The sequence below is a fragment of the Bos grunniens genome, chromosome 1 (assembly GCF_055505025.1).
Source record: "Bos grunniens cultivar Pamir isolate PY7600 chromosome 1, Bosgru_T2T1.0, whole genome shotgun sequence".
NCBI lineage: Eukaryota > Metazoa > Chordata > Mammalia > Artiodactyla > Bovidae > Bos > Bos grunniens.
This window is the reverse complement of record NC_141165.1, coordinates 39,792,313-39,812,750: the sequence shown is the minus strand read 5'-3', so window position 1 is coordinate 39,812,750 and position 20,438 is coordinate 39,792,313. Positions and strand designations below refer to the sequence as shown.

General features: G+C 39.8%; 1 protein-coding gene across 9 annotated transcripts in view; it reads right to left on the bottom strand.

The window, feature by feature from the left end:
- TSC22D2 (TSC22 domain family member 2) overlaps positions 1–19,569 on the bottom strand; it is a 45,076-nt gene extending 25,507 nt beyond the window's left edge. For 4 of the 9 annotated variants that reach the window (XR_015160121.1, XR_015160119.1, XR_015160122.1 and 1 more), the window contains exons 1-2: positions 17,517–19,569; positions 7,046–7,117 (exon numbers count right to left, since the gene is read on the bottom strand). Coding sequence is in view for 3 of the 9 variants with exons in the window: in XM_086390218.1 (XP_086246344.1) it covers positions 7,046–7,117; positions 17,517–19,459 (2,015 nt within the window). In the remaining 6 variants the exon portion in view is untranslated. Of the gene's footprint in view, positions 1–7,045; positions 7,118–14,407; positions 14,557–17,516 lie in introns of those variants that run through there. The other 5 variants (XR_015160124.1, XR_015160123.1, XR_015160125.1 and 2 more) reach the window with 2 other exon arrangements.
- Between the last annotated feature and the right edge of the window lie 869 nt (positions 19,570–20,438).

The following is a 20,438-nucleotide window of genomic DNA, read 5'->3' as shown; positions in this document are numbered from 1 at the left end:
ATAATTAAATGTAATCTGTAATCTTTTTAGGCTCTTTGATCAGGTAAAAAATGGTCATAAAGGACATTACTGGGACAACCAACAGAATGTGTACATGAACTGTATGTTACATATTAGGCAAGTCTAACAAATCTGAATTTGGTAGCTATACTATTTTTACATAGTACGAAATATATGCTAAAGTATATGGGGATTAATGAACATGGTATCTGCAAGTTACTCTTAAATGGTTCCTAAACAGTATGTTAGGGTGATAAAGCAAGTGTGACTAAATGCTAACAAATGTCAAATCTGTTAAGATTACTGAAATGCTTTTGTACAGCTGACTCTTGAACAATATGGATTTGAACTGTGTGGGTTCACTTAGTATGTGGATTTTTCCAATAGTCATACTACAACACTACACAGTCTAAGGTTGGTTGAATCCATGTATACAAAACCACAGATATGGAGGAACTCTGTGGCTATGGAGAGCTGACTATAAGTTACATGGGAATTTTCATGCATAGAAGGTTGGTTACCCCCTTTATATCTGCATTAAGGGTCAACAATATTATTCTTGTAATTTTTCTGTAAACTTGAAATTTTTTCAAAGTAGAGATTCAAACATTTTCCCTTCTTTTTGGGTAAGAATTAATATTCTTACAATCTTTTAGTCTCTAAGACCACTTATCTTCAAAGTTTCCCTTGTTCTCTAAATGTATATAGTGTTGCCCAAGGCCTGTCCTCCTGGCCTGCCCCCTTTCCACTACTCTGCTCCTAGAAAACATGAGCCTTTCCTAAAGCCTGAATTCTAGAATAAAATAATATAAACTAAGAAACAAATAAATAAAAGATTCTTCAATCTCTTCTAGCTTTAACTTCTCCACCAATCTGCAGGTTTGCAGCTAGGGCTGTACCCTGAATATTTCCACTTTGACCTTCCACTGGCTCTTCAGCTCAAAGCAAAATCTCATTACTATTTTCTTCTTCCCAAACCAATTATTTCACTAATACTAGTAATGGTACCACTATTCCTTCAGTTAGGTCTGACAAAGTCAAATTTGACCGTTTCCCTGTCATACCTAATCAGTAGCAGAATTCTTTAATTCTAACCTTCTGATAACCATTCTTTCATCAACCTTTCCTTTCGTAAGTGCGAGCGCACCAAGTCACTTCAGCTTTGTCTCTTTGCAGCCCTATGGACTGTAGCCTACCAGGCTCCTCTGTCCATGGGATTCTCCAGGCAAGAATATTGGAGTGGAATGCCATTACATTCTCCAGGAAATCTTCCCAACCCAGGGATCGAACCTATGTCTCTAATATCTCTGGCATTGGCAGGCAGGCTCTTTACTGCTAACGCCACCTAGGAAGCCCCTTTGTTCATCTCTATTGCCTAATTCAGACCTTCATTACCTTCCTAGTATCTTTGGTCTCTAACGAATCTACCATCTTTTCTCTGTTACCTTCAAATGTTTTACGCACCAATCAAATTTAACCATCCTTACCATATACGTCCACAGTGGTTCACGGTATTTCCTCTAACCGGAATGTGCCTTCTCAGTCCTTTAACTCTGCATGACCAAATTCTGGGGCTTCCCAGGTAACTCAGTGGTAAAGGATTTCCCTTCAATGCAGGATCTACCCAGGGTTTGATCCCTATATCAGGAAGATCCCCTGAGAAGGAAATGGCAACTCGCCCCAGTATTCTTGCCTGGAGGAGCCTGGCAGGCTGCATAGTCCATAGGGTCGCAGAGTCAGACATGACTGAAGGAAGCGACTGAGCATGCGCACAACTGAATTCTACCCAGTCACTGGTTTCCCAATTTGTGGCCACAACTTAATTGCCTCTGATGTGGGAAATCTGTCCTAATAGGGAAAGAATTTTATTAACCCTCCAAAGGTCTGTTAAGCCTCCATTCCTTCAACAAATACACAGCTCTCGACGTTTTCTAAAACTAATGGGCAACAAAGACAAAACAGAATGAAGTAGATCAATTTCAAAACTTCTCTTACCTATTTTCTTTCTTTCTTTAGAACTAAGCAGCGCAGTAATACTCTGCACAGTAGGGATTTTAAAAGTAACTGGCTCTAAACCTCAAACATTCCTAACAGCCAGGAAGACCACTTTATTATTTCTAGTGATGGCAGGGCTATTTCCCAGAGGACCCATTTTCTTTCAAAAATAAGCTCATGTCTTCCTACTGAAATACCCACCTGGCTGTCCAGGTGGAATATTAATTAGATTTTCTAGTTAGCTTTGTATTTAGAGGAACCAACCTACAAAAATGAAGTACAGTAGGTCTGTCACCATCTTTTCCTATTTATTCTAGTTATATAAATATTGCCTCACATTACATTAGCTTTTGTGGCAGGCCTGTCATTTGCTAAGCAGTAACTATAAAATGCAGCCAACTAGTGTATCTCGGTACTTTTTACTCTACCTATTCAGCTAAGTTTCAACCTTCCTGAATTTACATACATGTTCTTTCACTTTCTGAATTTCTGCACATACTTTAGATGGTTAAATTCACAAATGCTATCATCCAATAATAGCTATGACTTCCTGCTTTAATGTCATTTGAACATTTTATAAGCATGTTCTTAGGTTTTCATCTAACTCTGAGATCCAGTCCTAAAAAAGGTGACATGCTAAGTCGCTTTAGTCATGTCCAACTCTTTGTGACCCCCATGGACTACAGCCTGCCACGTTCCCCTGTCCATGGGACGCTCCAGGCAAGAACACTGGAGTGGGCTGCCATTCCCTTCTCCACGATCTTCTCAACCCAAGGACTGAGCCCATGTCTCTTACGTTTCCTGCACTGGCAGGTGGGTTCTTTACCACTAGTGCCACCTGGGAAAAAGATGACTGGCCATTAAAAACTTCCTCTAATTTTTAGCATCTCTGATTATTCTCTACTAGATATCCTTAATTGGAATTGGTCAAAAATACAATCAGATAACAAATTATTTAAGTACTTAAGGTACAAATTATTAAGAAATGTATTTGGTATGGTTACACAACAGTTTGGGCTCATATCCTCAAAGTACTTAACAGTGTAATTATCAAGAAAGCACACTAACCAGTTACAATCTCTAACAAGTAGCCCACCATGGTTAATTCTTTGAAACTTGATTTTTTTCCATTTGGGTTAATAAGTAGGCGTTAATGATGTATCCGAGCTTCCTGGAGGAGGACAGAACAAATAGTCTCATGGTTTAGTTCTGATTTACTTCTAACTTCAAAAGTGGAATCTCATAACCATAGGAAATGTTGGACACCTTTTCTAACACAAAATTTGTTCTTGTTGTTTCACTGCTAAGTTGTATTAGACTCTTTTGCCAACCCATGAACTGTAGCCGCCAGGCTCTTCTGTCCATGGGATTTCCCAGGCAAGAATACTGGAGTGGTTGCCATTTCCTTCTCCAGGGAATCTTCCAATCCAGCGATCAAACCTGCATCTCCTGCTTTGGCAGGCAGATTCTTTCCCACTGAGCCACTTGGGATACTCCTAACACAAAATACTTGATGTTATTTAATAAGAACATTTTAATGCAACAATTTAGAAACCAAATATAAATAGAGAAAAGTAAATAATCACTATAAAGACTTAATTGAAATCATCAAGTAACCGAGTAAAAGACCCAAAGACTTATTCACTTTAATAATTCATGTGTACTACTTTCCTTATTCATTTCTCTTTTAAATTTTGGTGCTGTCATAAGGAAGGACAAAAAGACTCAAGCGGATGGTGTACCTAGCCACTGTTACTCTAACTGTTTAACTACATTTTAAGTATTTTCTTCATTAAGGCAGAAACATTTCTAAGTGTTTATCAGTAAGGATAAATCCTTACAAGCTACCTGATTTTTTTCTTTACTCTAAAGGGAAGAGGTAAAATCTCTTCCCTTTAGTATTCCTTTATCTTCCTGACTCGATATTTACAACAGGGTAAAAGTTGTTTGCTATAAATTCTTACCCTTAGCTTACGCACACAAAGGACTCCCAGTGAGAGCCTATCCCCTAGTGATTATCAGGGTAACTTTCTAAACTAATTCTGTGATGCAACAAAGCAATGCCAGGAATTAAGTTTGGAAAGCTGGTTTTTTAAAGAAGAAAAATAGGAAGTCAAATTCTCAAGTTACTGTTCTGAAATGCCAACAGGCGAGGCTATCACTAAACACTGGCACAGGGCTTAAAAAGTGAAACCTGGAAGCTACATTATTCATTTTAATAAAACAGTCAATGCACTTAATTTGGGTTTCCTAAGAAAAAGTTGTATTATTTTAGCTATTAGAATCTACTGCTCTTTATTTGGTGATGGTTTCAGCTCACTGATTCCCTGAGGACTCTGCAAATGACAAATGGGGAAGACAGAACATGATGGCACCTACAGGAAAAGGGAAAGGAAGGCTTGACAGGAGCTTCGACTTTAGTATAATAACTGAATAAAGCACTGGATATCAACAGAAAGAGGAACTATCTAAATATAGGCAGAGGCCGACTGACACAAAGTCTCTCAGCTTGCTAATTCTAATTTAAATAGTAGAGAAAACAAAAAGGCCATTAGATAGCTCTAAGTCAATGTGAGAAAGATATATCAGTTACCTACATTTTGATTAAAAGATAGTCTGCTAAAAGAATTCTAGGCAAAAAAGATTCCAGTCTTTTGAGTAAGGCAAACCCAAGGATCTTCAGATATCTAGGGCAGGTTTAATAAAAATTGGCACAGGGCTTAAAAGCTGCCCCTACCGAAAATGATTTCCAAGATTTCATAAACAGGAGCCTGAAATACCACATATATACACACTAATAAACAAATTTATACCTCTTAGTGAGTAAATGATGTAAGGAATGTATAGGGCCCTTAAATCCTTTAATGGGGTCTATTTAATAATATCATCCTTAAAAAATACTGTTGGAGAAGGAAATGGCAACCCACTCCAGTATTCTTGCCTGGAGAATCCCATGGATGGAGGAGCTTGGTGGGCTACAGTCCATGGGTCGCAGAGTCGGACACAACTGAGAGACTTCACTTTCACTTTAAAAAATACTGACTTGCCAAATTAGTAATATCTAAAAAAGCTTAAATTTATAATAGTCAAAAATGAATAAGGCAATTTGGTGAGATATTTTTCAAAGCTTAACACACATTAATCTTCAACCTCTGTCTGCAATGAAAAAGAATAAACAGTGCCACAATACTTTACAGGTATTAAACTACTAATAGATATATTAGATATCTGCCAACTGAAGCTGTAGATGCTTAGAACTAACAAAGCCAGCCACTACTCCTCTTCTCAACTGAAAATTAAGCTAGATGAAAAGCTAAAAGGAAACAACTAGTCAGTTTCCACGGGGTTGAGTTTTTCATCTTGGTAACAACATGTCAATTTACAGTGAAGAATGGCTGATCTAGAATAAAAGTTCTGATTATATTTTGGCACTAATACGCTATAGACAACTATCCAAGTATCTGTTATACTTCTTTGGCTCTGGACAAAAGAGGATCCAAGGAGAAGAGAAAATATTTTCAACCCATGAGAAACTAGATATAACAACTTGCCTCACTTCTGATACCTTAAATATTTCTAGGATCTAAAAAAGAAAACATGTATTTAGTGGTAACGGGTGATGAGGCGGCAACTTCTCTGGCTGCTTTATAATGAAAAGAAATCTTTTAATTAGATCCAAATTATAAAAAGTAAAGTTCAAACCTTTCTAAATCATTTTGATGAAAATAATAGGTATTATTCATATTGCTATCATAGTAGCTCATGAAAGTTAGCTATTTCAAATAAATTATCTTATATCTAACAAACATTTTATAACATTTCTAAGAAGAGTGTGATTTTTCCTTTCTCTAAGGGAAAAGTATAAAGTACATCCCTAAAGTACTCACCCTGGCTACATTGGTAAGCCATCTGAATGATTAAAACTTCACGCTATTTCATGCCACAATTTACATTTATGTCTCGATATTGCTATAGCTGTACAATTTAAAAATTGAATCTATAAATACAGCACTATACATTATACACTTCTTGTTCTACAAGTAACCATTTTAAAACATTTCCAGTTAAGTAAGGAACACATTATCAAAAAGATAGTTTGTTAGAAAATATCCTGAGTGATACAGTAAATCAAGCCTAAGAATTAAAAGACTGTTACAGACCATGTCTTAGCATGACATGTACATGCACGCAGCAATACTTTATTCTAATGAGATGGAGTTCAGTCCATGAGTGTTATCCAAACTATGCCAAAGGACACAAACGCGCTGCCAGGCAGAGTTAAAAGAATCTAACAAAGCTTTGTGTGAATTTTAAAAACATTGTTTGCACTCAACTTCTGTTAATTAGACACAGATTGATGGAGTGCTAATAAATATTCAGCAAAATAAGTGAACACAGCATATACTATCTAAAATGTGTATTAAGCAGAAAGATAAACCAAAGTATCTTTTGCCACATGCGAAGTCCAAGACTTCAGTCTATACTTTAAAAAGTTACAAAAAAAAAATTATAGAACATTTCTGTGAGAAAAACTATTTCAGGTGTTTATAAAACTGTAATGCAGATATAGTGAATTCTAGCAAACAAGCTTAAGGTTAAACTCTCTTGCTAAGAATTAAACGATTGCTACTTTGATACCTTAGTCTTTTCCCTTCCCCAATTTCTTAACATGAAATAACATTCTGCTTTGAGTCACTAAGGCTTTTTAGAGAGAAATTATATAAAACAGCACAAAGTTAACTGTAGGTTTTTTTTATAGAACATATTTTTATATTAAACACACATGGGTAAGGGGATATTTCATGTAATAAAATCCAATAGAGTAAGCCCTTCAAAAATATACTTTAAAGTGCAAAGAAAGTATGTTTATATTCTATTTAAAATACATATTGTCCTTTTGGTTTATTTTGCTGCTTTGTCTCATGCTAAATACCATGTGATTCCCCCCCCTCCCAAAATAATAAAGATCAGTTTTAACGATGAGAAACTGTGCAAAGCAATTCATGCATACATTGTTGCATGTATGCATTTCATATGCAAATATTCATACCTATCCCAGAGGTTCTTTGATTCCTGAACCGTGTTCAAATGGAACGCTTGGTAGAAAGCAGTTGAAGGATTCCTGTGAGACCCAAGAATCAAATGGAAATGAAGTTGAGAAAGTACAGTAAAATCACTACTTTTCAAAAAAAGAAGGAATATTTTAGATTTCTAACACAGTGCAACCACTTTAATTAAAAAAAAAAAACCCATTAGCTTGATTAAAAACATTTCAAAAGAAATTTAAAAACTGGACAAAATCCAGCAGACCCCGACAACAATGCAGGAAAAGAATGGGGTAATACAGATAAAATTAAATACTAACTAGCATCCAGTTGTGTGTGTGTGTGTTTATATGCCTATGAGCGTGATCAACTCATAGCTTAATCAGCAACTATTTTGTATCAGATGCCTTTATAAATCCCTACACATGTCAACAGTTTAACAAAGCTGTTCTCAGGTATAGTGTTCACAAAATGGTGCTGCAACTAGAGGGGAGCTTTCTAATTTCTCTCATTTGTAGAGTGTCCCCTTAAGGGGTAAGAGCTTATACGCCTTTATCACCATCCAGTTCTAAGAATTCCCTGGAGAAATATTCCCTAGGGCTATCCTATAGAATCTTGACGGGGCAAGCTCCCAGCATGCTTGTTTCACTTCGCATCTCAGAAGTTGTTTCTCAGGTGACTGCCAGTTTCTCTGCCACCCCAGCATATTTCCAGTCCCCCCAGCTCCCAACCTGCACACCTGCCATACCACTTCCATAATTCCTGATGCATGCTGTAGCAGAGTCACAGCAGCAAGCCAAGACTAAGCAAGCTAAGTGCTGATTACCTACCAGACTCTGTTCTAAGTGCTTTACGTTTATTAACTCAATACTACAACAGTCTTAAGAGGTAGGTGCTATTATTATTCCCATTTCATGGACACAGGAACTGGATCAGAGAGAAGACCCTGCTGAATGTCACAAAGCTAATTACGTGGCAATCTGATCCCAGAATTTATACTCAAACTACTATGCTAAGCATACAGCAGAGTTAAATTTTAACCTTTCTAGGTCTGTCTCTTTATCAGTTAAATGGTGATATTACCAGTTAGCCTTGCAGGGTGGTTCAAGAACTGAGACTATATATAAAGTTCCTGGCATTCTGTCAATGCTCAGTAAGTGACAGCCATTATCTTAATCATCAAAATGAACTTCAGATACAACATGGAAATTCTGAGATCCTAACTAGTGCCTTAGGAGAGTCTGCAGTATTACTAGTACAATAAGAAAACTATTTCCAAGTTCTACTGGAATAACAACCAAATATCAACAAGTATCATTGATCACCAAATAAAACACTCAATAGAATTCCATGATTACAAAATTCAAAATATATTATCTACTGAATTTAAAAAAAAAAAAAAAAGGCATTTTAAATTTTAACCAGAAGGTACCTTTTAGATGATCCCAAACTAAGAAAGACAGATAGACACTAGATGCCAGCATGTCATCAGTGCAACTGTTTGATTAATTAGGAGTCTTCAGTATGTGTTCTTTTTGCTTTCCCTACTTCAACTCCTTTCTATTCTACTACTCCTGCACTTTTCTCTTGACTAAGTCCAAGGCAACTGAAGGCACTGACTAGACCGACTAATTATCAAGAAAGAAAGAAGAGGTTGTTATCGTTTAACAACTTGTACCCTCTCTAGATGTATTTACCATGGCTTTTTTTTTCCCACTGTACTTAGAAAATCTGTCTGCCAAATTAAATGAAAGCCAACTAAACCAACTGAAAACTCAATTTGGCTTTCTTTAGCAGTCTCACCCAAGATCATATGGGAACAAGTTTGCTATTCACACAGGTCTGTTTGGAGACCTTGGGTTTAAAATAAACAAAGTGACACAAAAAGGAAGGTAGTGAATACAAGAAAATAACAAAGAGTAAACTTAGAACTTACTCTGTAAGTCTGGAATTAAACATTTGGGTTGCAAGAGCTGGCAGTTAACAATTCCTTTTTACATATATATTCAAAATATATAAGCCATATGGAGTTATACAATCTATGCAGTATAAAATTTTTTAAATAGTTGAGATTCCAGGGATAAACATTTATATAGTGTTCAAAATATGAATTTTTTGGTTTCTGGAATACTTAAGCTGGGATGTTATCCATACACGGAGAGCTTTTTAGCAAATAGCAACAATTAATCTCAAAACACTGATTAGCAGGCACAGATTAAAGGAGTCAAATCTATGAAAACTAGTTGATCACGAATTTCAAAAGGGCCATTTGTAAATACTGAAGGGCCAGATCAAAGACTTTTGTTTTGGAATGGTGTAAAATTGAGGAAATCAAGAGTCCAAGGAAAACACTGTTAATAGGGAGCATTTCAAGTTTATAGTCTATGATATTTGAAGGCATCAAGAAGCAACTGATATTAAAAATTCGTTAGAAATACTGAATTTTATGGAGATTTGGACACAAATGCTCTTCTGCTCAAGAAATAAAATTTGAAACCACTTTTCTAACATATTTGATGTCAATGTAAACTAAATATAAAGTATTTATGTATAAATATAAGATATTCATTTAAATATAAAGCCAAAGAAGCACTTCTTCAAAGACTGAGGTATGGTTTACTCTCAATTTATTTCAGCCTGCTACAGGAAAACATTTATTTTCCTATTTGTAAAAAAATTTTGCCAGCTCCTAGACAAAATTTCAACACCAACAGACAATAAACATTCTCTGAGTTTATATACTGAATAGTCTGTCATGATAATTATCAAGTACATGAATGTAATACCTGAGAAAGTAAGTTAAATGTGACATATGTCTACCTGCTAAAGATACTATCTCTGTAGGGTTGCCAATTATAATAGCAAGAAAAAACATATGTACCTCAACTTCAGAAATCTCTAAATAGAAACCAAGGAAACACAGTAAGCAAAGGAACAAGGGCCATCTCTCCAACATTATCATCTACAAACTTTAAATGATTTAAAAAACATCTTTTAGGTAAAAGGTTACAACACAACAGATCAGTGTCTACAGATGCTTTTCCTTTACCCTATCTCATAGCCAGGAAAGTAATAAAATTAACCCTGGCTGTGGAGTCAGAAAGCCTGAATCTGACCCTGTGCCTTGTTTGACTTAATAGCTATGTGACTCAAATCCTCAGTTTCCTTAATCATAAAAAAGGGGAGAAAAATAGTCACTACAATTGCTGAAAAGATGAAATGAGATTATGTATACATAGGCTCTAAAACAATTAAGCCTGGTCTGTGTTTAACACAGGGTTATGATTTCTAAATGTGTTATATAAAAATCAACTTTTGGTAGAGTATATTAACATATACCAAATACTTTACCATTATTAAGGTACTACTGGGGCAAACAGACTACTTAAGGCAAGCAGAATACATGAACCTGGAGCCAGGTATACACCAAGTTATTTAATCCATTCTATTGGAGAATTCTACCTCTGGGATTCAGATCTCCCCCAGGATTTCCTTATATACAACTTTATCACAAGATTTTAATTAAAAATACAATAATCACTATAAAGAGTATTGGAATGATTCCAAGATACATACTACTTAAACAATAAAAGCTTTAAGAAACTTCAAGAACAGCAATCACAAACTTAAATTCCTTTCTGTGACATTTAAGCCCTTAAACATTCTGGTTACTGTCAAATTAATCACATCATGTTCCACATCTGACAGTCTTACTCTTCCACATTGTTACACAAAACTGCCCTCCTACTTGGAAAATCATCTGCTTCTTTCATCAGTGACCCAACCTGAATGACTCTTAAGATTCAGTTCAAGAGTTAGCTTCCATAGAATGCAAAAGTAATAATGGGTTGCTTCTGAGGACAGAAATTGGGTAGAAGGACAGAGGTGGCAGAAAGGCTTTCAATTTATACTTGCATATTTTGAATTTTGAACTGCATAAATGTATTACTTATGCAGAGAATAATTTAAACAGAAATCAATCTAACTATTCCCTCCCTACACAAATCTGACTAGATGTCCTAAATTGTTCCCATTAATAACTTAAATATTCCATCACAGCCTACAATGAAGTATACAATTGGTAATTGTTTCCATAAATCCTGAGATCTTAAAGGAGAAGATAAGTCTTATTTCTGTATCTCTGTCTGTACTACTCAGAGAACGCAGAGAAAGTTGAATGATTGACATACTGCCACTTCAAATGTTTTTCTGGGCATTCAACCTGCTTACAGAGTATTTGTAAACTTCATTTTTGGGGTCACACACTAGTCTAAGGGCAGGAAAAGGGTTTTACCAAGAGGAAGGTTTAAGTTGGCAGCTCTCTCATGTATGGACTTAGGGAATCTTAAAGTCTGACCAAAGGCTCAAATTTTAATTTTACCAATGAGGAAAACCAAGAAAATTAAATGACTTGACCAAATAAATCAGCTAAATGGTGGAAAAGCCAGGATTAGAACACAAGTTTCTGAACCACTTATTATATCATGAATTTTTCTGGCCCGAACCAACGTCTCCTTTTCTCTAATTATATCCATGCCATGCAATTTCATTTTTGGATCAAAACCGAAGACTCTTGATTCCATCATCTGTAATGGTCACTCATGATATGCCGTATGGTACATAACTAAACACACTATAGATTATTTGATCAAGAACCCCCTCTCCTTTGTTTTCAAAAGCTAGGTAGACCATATAACATGGATTTGTTTTGGTTTACTTATAATACCAGTTATTAAAACTGAATTCTAGTTCTATTTTAGAAACTAGTCAGCCTTAAACTGAGTATCCTTCATACACAGATTAAACAATTTACTTGTGTAACAATGAAGATGGATAGCCTAAATCTTTACAGATAACATTTAAAACACACTAGCATTATTTACAATAATTGACAAATTAATCAGTTTCTCTTCTGGATATCTATATTCTTTAATCAGATTTTAGTAAGAGTTTATGGGAAAGGACGTTTTAAGTAATTTAACATTTAGACTTCACTTATTTGTCTTGCCTACTGTGATGAGTATTAATTATCAGGACGTTTACTAATCGTCTATGTCCATGGTGAACAGTATTAACTCAATGATCTACAAAATTTTCACATAACCGTCATATATAAATGTACAACTTAAAGAGTATGAGTTCGTTTTTTTTTAAACAAAAGGTAGCTTGAGTACAAAGACATAAAACTAAAACTAAAAACTTTAACCTGACTTGAGGCTTTAAATTTGAGTGGTAAGCAGTCCAAAGTAGCATAGATGAAATTTAATTCACCTGATTTAAAAGGAGAACCAATCACATACTTTTTAGAAGTAGAGCAGATAATCAATATACCTTAACGTTACCAGTCAAAATCGGAAGAGTATACATTAAAATATATTATGAAAAATCATGTAATAATGTATAAGAATGATACAAATTACTGTTCCTAAATCTTTACAGAGGAGTCCCAATTTTTACCCTAAGCAAAGCCAGGTTAAGAATATAACAAATATTGAATCATCTGGTATGTTCAAGAATTATTCTGGTAAAGACCTAATTATACAAATGACTCAGGAATGCATATTCTTTGTGGATGCAGTAATTTGTATTACATGATTTAAAAGAACAGCTTCAAATCACAAGACTACTGATTTAGTATAAAGAAAAAAACTTAAGGGATTTATTACAATTCAGAAATTTTGCTACACATATCCCTTCAACACTGTCAACAATTAAGACTTCTTATTAAAAATCTGCTCTTCCCACTAATACAAAGATTCCTTAGAACATTATTATTCAGGCTACATTTAACCAGATATACCTGTTTTTGTAAAGCCTCTCTTCTATTTAAAGAGTAATTCAATTAAGAAATAGTATCTTTCTGGAAAAGCAAATACATACTGGTCTAAAACAATTATTAAAAGAAGAAATTAGACCATTGTTCCTTACTAGTAACATGGTATGGTTCCTATTCCTTTTGAGACCATATTCCATATTATTTCACTATATTTACTTCTGTCTTGGTTATCTGCTATTACTTCCTACTCCCTAAACCCCTCAGCGTCTACCATTTTAGGGAAAAAAAAGTCAATGTTCTTTTATACTCCCCTATCAAACCATTCCTCAGGAAAGAGATTCATTTTGATTTCTTTACCATCTGATTGGTGGGGCAGCTCTTTGTTACTAGAGGACTCTAGAGGCCCTCCAACTTCTGGTGCTTAGAAAGACTAAGTGTGCTCAGTCATGCCCGACTCTCTGCGACCCCATGAACTGCAGCCAACCAGGCTCCTCTGTCCAGGAGATTTTCCAGGCAAGGATACTGGAGTGGGTTGCCGTTTCCTTCTCCAGGGGATCTTCCCAACCCAGGGATGGAACCCAGGTCTCCTGCACTGCAGGCAGATTCTTTACCAACTGAATTACCAAGTACCAGGTCATAAATCTAGTATCATGTTTTATTATTTCCAAATTAGTGCTATCAAAATTCCCAAAGAACAGACTGGTCTTACATTTATTCTCATAAGGGAGAAAATATATACCCCACTACCAGTACTGAAAAAAAAAAAGAAAAACTTCTCACTATAATTCAAAATACCCTCCATCCCTTTCAGGAAAAAGACTGTTAATAAATTCGTTAACTTGGCAATGTATCTTACCCACACACATAAAAGCCCTTATATTTTCCAAAGAAGTTAACCAATGTTCAGTCCATACAATTTAGTTCACAGAAAATTTTAAACAACTGTGTCACCGTGAATAAAAAAGGCCATATGCCTGCTGATACAATTCCTGGTTTTAAGAATTTCAGACACTTTTTGATCATTGGCCTTTCTGGAAATGTATGATAATGTCCTTGACTTAGAGCCAGGTTTTATGACTAAAGCATACCAGTGAGGCACTCTGATGAATGCATCAATATCAGTTTTTATACTAAATAACAATGTCACTCATTTGATGTCAATCAAACTTTGACTACAAAATCCTTAGTAAGAGTACTTAGGCATAAGATGGTATCTAGTATGTGGTTTAAACATCAACTATAAAGCCACAAGGCAAAATTCAATATCGATAAGGAACCATAAGCTCCCAAAGAAATACAGATTCAAGTAAGGAGCTTTCACTTTTAAAGACTAAATGCAGTTAAGTTTTTTCAGAGCTCTGGAAAGTTACTTACAGGTTTTTAAAACACAGTAAGAGTGACAGTTTTGCCTCCTGATACACATTTACGTAATTCTCTTAAATGTCAAGTAAAAAAAAAAAAACTTCATTAAAAAAAGTATATGTATATCTCATACACGTATCTATGTATACAACTATACAAACAAAATCTGTGTTTATAGCACATACCAGGACACACCACTTAACACTCACAATTTATACTCTTTTATCAGCAGTCATTAGCAAACTACACAAATAAAACTATTAACAAGATATAAAGATATCTGCCACTAGAGGATCCTTACAATCAGGTTTTCAACAGTCTTCTGGTTGCAGTTGACAGTTCACAATTGCAGCCATTCATGAGTTCCTGGAATGTGGCCTACAGAGTTCACATTGGTCAGTTATCTATGGAAAACGATCTGTGCTGTGTTCCTTTTCCAAAAGGGCCAGTAAGATTTTGCACCACCCCCTTTTACCAAATTGGAGTCTGTTAAGCCTATAGGTAGTTTAAAAATTTTTTGTAACCTTTACTGTAGAAATGTCTATGTATTTTTTATGAATCATGTTTTCAACCACTATTACATCCTCCAGTTTACGCAAAATCAATTTAAATAATCTCAACAACTGACCATTAAGCTAGAATGATATAAAATGTTATGCTAATTAACAATATAAGGTCAATGGGCAATGTTAACTGAGAACTTCAAGACTTTTCTTACTTGGCATACAAAACCATCAGTCCCTTTAAAAATAGGATAGTACATAAGGTCTGATTCTTTAAAATAAATGGTCTCAAAATGAGCCAATACAGATCCTTGTATTAAGTAACAGAACCAATATCTACAAGATAGAGTGTTTAATATATCAACTTAAACCACCTGAATCTTTTTATTTTCCATTTTCCTTCCTTTTCTCAAAGAAATAGATTGTGTTTACTAACATCTTAATGGTTTTTTAAAAAGCAAACATCTTTTAAAAAAATATTTAAGGATCTGAAATTTGTCAACCTATTAATAATTACTCAAGACCTCTCACTCCAATATTTTGTTTACATCTGAATGACTGCAAATAAAACTGTATGAAGATTTCAATAAAAGGCAACTTAAAATCATATTAAAAAACAAATTTAAAAAGACCCCCAAACTATTTCTACTTAATGGATTTATTCCTTCACCAGGTGTGTTGGTCCAGTGACAAAACAGTCAAATGTGTAAGATTACATCTTAGAAACTGGCATGTTAAATCAGAAACCAATGAAAGACTATAGCAAAAATTAGAAATGCACATTTGATAAGCAATGAAGATTTTAAAAGACTGGGTGGGGGAGGGAAGTGCCACATTTAAAATAGGAGGATACACACAGGAAAACCCCAGCACTGGTTAACTGTTAAAATTGATAAGAACTCTGATACAGTAGTATCTGTAATTCAGATAGTGGTAGGTTTGGAAATAAGATTCTTGAAATTACCAACTCTTTTAATAAAGAGAAGAAATAAATGCATCCTTGAGGTCATATCCTAAAGGATACAACCCAGAGTTCCCATTTATCAACAGATCTCTCTGCTTCATACCATATCATCACATTAAAGTTCTGGCGAATATAAATGCAAAAAAACTGAGAGGTATGAAGGACAGAAAAATACATTCAGTTCACAGGTGTGCATGTGTTTTTTTGGGGTGCTGAGGGGCTGAGAAACCAGTCATTATTTCTTGAAGAGATATGAGGTGGGGGGATGTACAACAGGAACAGAGAGGTAAACAAATGATTATTAACCAACTCATCAAAAAAACTGGTTTCTGGCAGCTAGAAAAGGGAAGATGCTGATTATTACCAAAGGTGAACAAATAAACTCAAATGGCATTTCAGGTGTGCACCAATGTGTGAAAAGTGAAATATGGCAGAAAATGTAGAGAAGGATTTTTCTGAGTGGCTTGTGGAATCAGTCTTTACTTGGTAGTCCCATCCACATAAAATATCTCAGTGACTAGTTGAGCTCATTTATGGACATGTGGTATTCTCTAAGGGTTCTCAAAATAAAGATACCCCACAAGCAAATCTCCTATTAAAAAAGATGAACTTTGAAGAGAGGATGAATTTCAGTGAGCATTTCAAACCTACAGAAGTATGTAACAAAAATACAAGGATAATTCAAAATGAAAAGAATGTGCAGAAACTCAGAAGAAAATAAGAAGAAAAAGTTTTAACAGGTCTCATCGTATTCTAGATACCAATTACTCCAGAAATCTATAAAGGTACTTCTGATCCTTTACCACATACAAAATTAAACCTTTCTCAAAACAAAAACCCCAGAAAATAAATTTCTAACTGTGAAGTACCTGAAACTTTCTCTGTGATTTTTAAATGTAATTTTTGGTAATAAGCTAGTTTTTTAAAATTTGCATTATACATACTACGTCAAATTTTCATGTGACATTTCCTCAAAACCACTTGAAATCCTTATTAAACCATAACCAAACATCAACTGTAGTGGACTTGGTATGGCAGTACACCAATCTGCCCTTGAACTGTTTAAAAAGCATCCCCCCTAGAGGGAACCAGTTGTTAACGTTCATATTTTTACTATAAAATCACCCTAATTTTTAAGAACTACAGCTTTCCCTTCTGTCAGAGTCTCATATCTCCCCTTTCTAAAGTAAAAAGATTGATGAAAATAAGAACATCTTTTCAATACACTTTCTGCCTTTAAAAAAAAAAAAAAGGCATCTTAAAAAAAGTCACTGGGAAGCCTCCTGGCCTGTCCTCTTTTATTAAAGGGCCGAAGACAGGATCTTCAAAGCCGAATTTGACATTTCATCATTATCTCTCCACCCTTTCCAGATACACTGGAGATACCTTACATGGTTATTCCTCTATTACAGGGCCTCCTGGTTTTCCAGAATGGGAGTCTTAACTCATTTTATGTCTTAGTCTCAAAACTCACACTGACAAAACACTCTGCCATTAAGTGTTCAAGTGTGATCGACATCTAATAAAGGGACAATCGTACGGGGCATAACCTACTAGCTACCACCTACAAAACGAGAAGATTAAACTAATATCCACCCTTTCGAACCAACAATGCTGCATTCCTATCCATTTTGGTGCTTATAAACAGCTATGACATCAATTCTACCATTTTTTACATCAGTAATTTAAAACGAATGTCTTTTCAAGAACCGATAAATCAATTTTATTAAATACAAACTATCTTTTATATTTAGAAATGTTAAGGTCCTCAAATTGGAAAAAAGAAACAAAAGAATCTCCCACAACTGCATCCTAAACTACAATGTTTGGTCAAGCATTCCCATCAAATATTTCAAATAAGATTTCCATACCTGTCTTCATCACCATCAACAGGAATAGCTATGCTGAATACAGAGGTGGCGAGACTGTTCATGGGTGTTAACTGAAGGGGGTTTGCCAGGGCATCTGCAACAGGAGGCTTCACAACAGGCTTATTTTCAGCAATGAGAGAAAGTGGTGGTTGAGGTAGGGGTTCTGATTTTCTTCTAGTATCGTCAACTTGCCCGACTAAAGGCTGGGTCTGAGTCTGAAACTGGCTCAGGTCAGACTGCGGTAGACTCGTCGGGGCACTGGCTGTGCCGGGCACTAAGGGCAGCCCCACGTGCTGGATGCTGCTGCCGCTCCTGCTGACCGGAGGCTGGCTGCAAAGCTGCGGCGCCTGGCCCAGGGGCGCGGGAACATTTGGCATAGTAACAGAAGTCGTCGACACACTAGGCACGCTGGGAGCGGGCGCGGCTGCAGGCACGTTGGCAACTCCGGGCACCACGGCGAGAGGGCCGCTGGGCACGACCGACGGCGCGCCGCTGCCACTCATCTGCGGCGGAGGCGCGGCCTGCGGCTGCCCGACCCCGGCGGGAACCAGGCCCGACGGCGCCGTGCCTCCCACGGCAGCCGCGGGCACTCCGGCCGGCTGACCCGGCGCGGCCGGTCCTCCGGTCGCGGGGCCCGGCCCAGGGGCCACCGCTTCTCCGGGCAAGGAGGGCGCACCCATCACCTGCGCGCCAGTGGAGGCGGCGTTCTGGCCGGTGCCCGCGGGGAGACCGGCGACCGCGGCGAGACCCGCTGCTGCGCCCGCGGAAGAGGGCTGCGCCGGGCTGGGCGGCTGCAGGCCGGCCACGTGCGGCTGCAGGTACTCACTCTGGGCGGCGGGCGGGACGGGCAGCAGATGGCCCGGCGGCATCTGAGGCTGAGAATACGCGAACTGCTGGGGCGGGGGCGCGGTGGCAGCGCCCACAGCAAGGCCGGGCTGCGCCAGGGTTACATTCGTCAGCGGCAGGCCCTGTCCGTTGGGCCCCGGGGGCCCGGCGCCCTGGGCCTGGCTGGGCGGCGGGGCTGCCAACCTCTGCGGCGGCCCGGCCGCGGCTCCCGGGAACAGCGGCAACGAAGCCGAGCTTGGAGCCACAGCCCCACCTACGGGCGGCGGCGGCGGCTGCGGCTGCCCAACGCCAAAACTCTGCGGCGGGGCCGGGGCGGGTTGGCTCATTTTCTCCGACTGGGGTAGCTGTGACACAGCAGTCAAGGAGCTGTCAGTTCCCGAGTCAGGCCCATGCGCGCCCGGCACGGAGGCCACCACCACCACCACCGACCCTCCGGTGGCGCCCAGGCCGCTGTCTCGCTCCGCAGTCTGGTCAAAAGTATTGCTGTGCCTAATGCAATCCCCGGACCGGGTCAGGACGCTGCTATCGGAATCCCGCTCATAGTATTCCATACACGTCCATCGGCCGCGTCTATAAGGCTCCCCGCTGCCATGGTCCAGCTTGATCACGCGAAAACGCGAACTACAAGTGGTGGGGGGCTGCGATGAGGCGGCAGTTCCTGGCGTGGCGGACGGCCCTGTGACCGGGGGGGCGCCGGGGGCCCCCGAGGAGGGGACTGAGGTGGCGGCCGGCGACAGGGTGCTGGCCAGCACCCCGGCCACGCTCCGGGCCGAAACGGCTCCTCCTCCGTTCGCCGGAGCGGCTGTAGCGGCCGCCAGCTGTCCATCCAGGAGGAGGTTGGGGGAGACGGTTCCGGGAGTCTCCGCGTCCCCAACATTGTTGAGCGTCTCTTCGGAGGAGCTGCGCTCGCAGACCTCCTCGGGGCCGTAATCCGTGGCCCGAGAAACGTCGAATATCTCGGAAGAAACGTCCTCCGTGCGTGACTCATCCGGGTCGTCCAGGCTCTCGGTGTCCTCGGTGATGCTAGTAGCCACCTGGGCCGTAGTGACACTGGTGATCTGGAAGCAGCTCTTCTTCTTGGCCGGCATCTTGGACATGGTGAGGAAGGCTGGAAGGGCAGAGAGGCACCCGGCTCCTCCGCGATCTTGCCAGAAACCAGGAAGGGCAGAACACTGGCCCCCAAAGACAAAGTCCGCGTCCGTGCTGGGGTCTGAGGCCCGCCGCTCTAAGAGTCACGGGCTGATCCGGGCGCCGGCCGCTCCGTGAGACATCCTCCTCCCGTTTCCTTATCCGAGTCTGTCTCTACGGCTCTGCCCCCGTCTCACTCGTGCGGCGGCTCCTCCTTCCTTCTCGCCTCCCGCAGTCGCGGCGCCTCAATTCAATCCCCCCAGTGGCGGCGAGAGCACTATCCCAGGGGCGGGTCGGCTGCTTCCTCCTCGCGTCTTCGGGCCGCCGTGGTCAATCCAGCTCCGCGCGGTCAGCAGGCCTAGGCTGGGGGTGGGAGTGGGAGGGCGAAGGGGAGGCGGCGGCGGCGTGAGGGGCGGTGCTGCCCCGCTCCGGCTCTTCGAACCAGTGCCGGCGTCAGCTCCGGGCTCTCGGACGCCGAGGGAAGCAGGAGTGGCGAGTCCGGAGCCAGGGATTCCTGATTCAGCCAGGAGCTGCGGGCGGGTGGCGGAGCTTCGGCGCGGGCGGGCGGCCCTCCCTCCCCGGCTCTAGCCGGAGCTCAGTCCCAGGGACATGTCGACTGTCTCAGGCGGAAACCTGCTCCGGGGGAGGGGAAAGCCGGCTCGGTCCTCCCCTATACAGGGGGAGCCACCCCCGCGGGCGGGCGGTGGCGGCGGTCTCGGCCTTCCCCTCGCGGCTCCTGAGAGAGTGAGGGGCGGCGGCCGGCAGGCCGGCAAGCGACGGCGCGCCGGCTGTGTGAGGTAGCTGCGGTAGCTTCTTCCACTCTTCCTCGGTGCGCCCGGTTCGCAGGCCGTGTAGAAACTGAAATTCAAACTGCTGAAGCGGCGGCTGCAGCTCCCTCCCCTCGGCCAAGATGGGGCTGAAATGGCCGCGCCAGGGATGCTGGGAGGA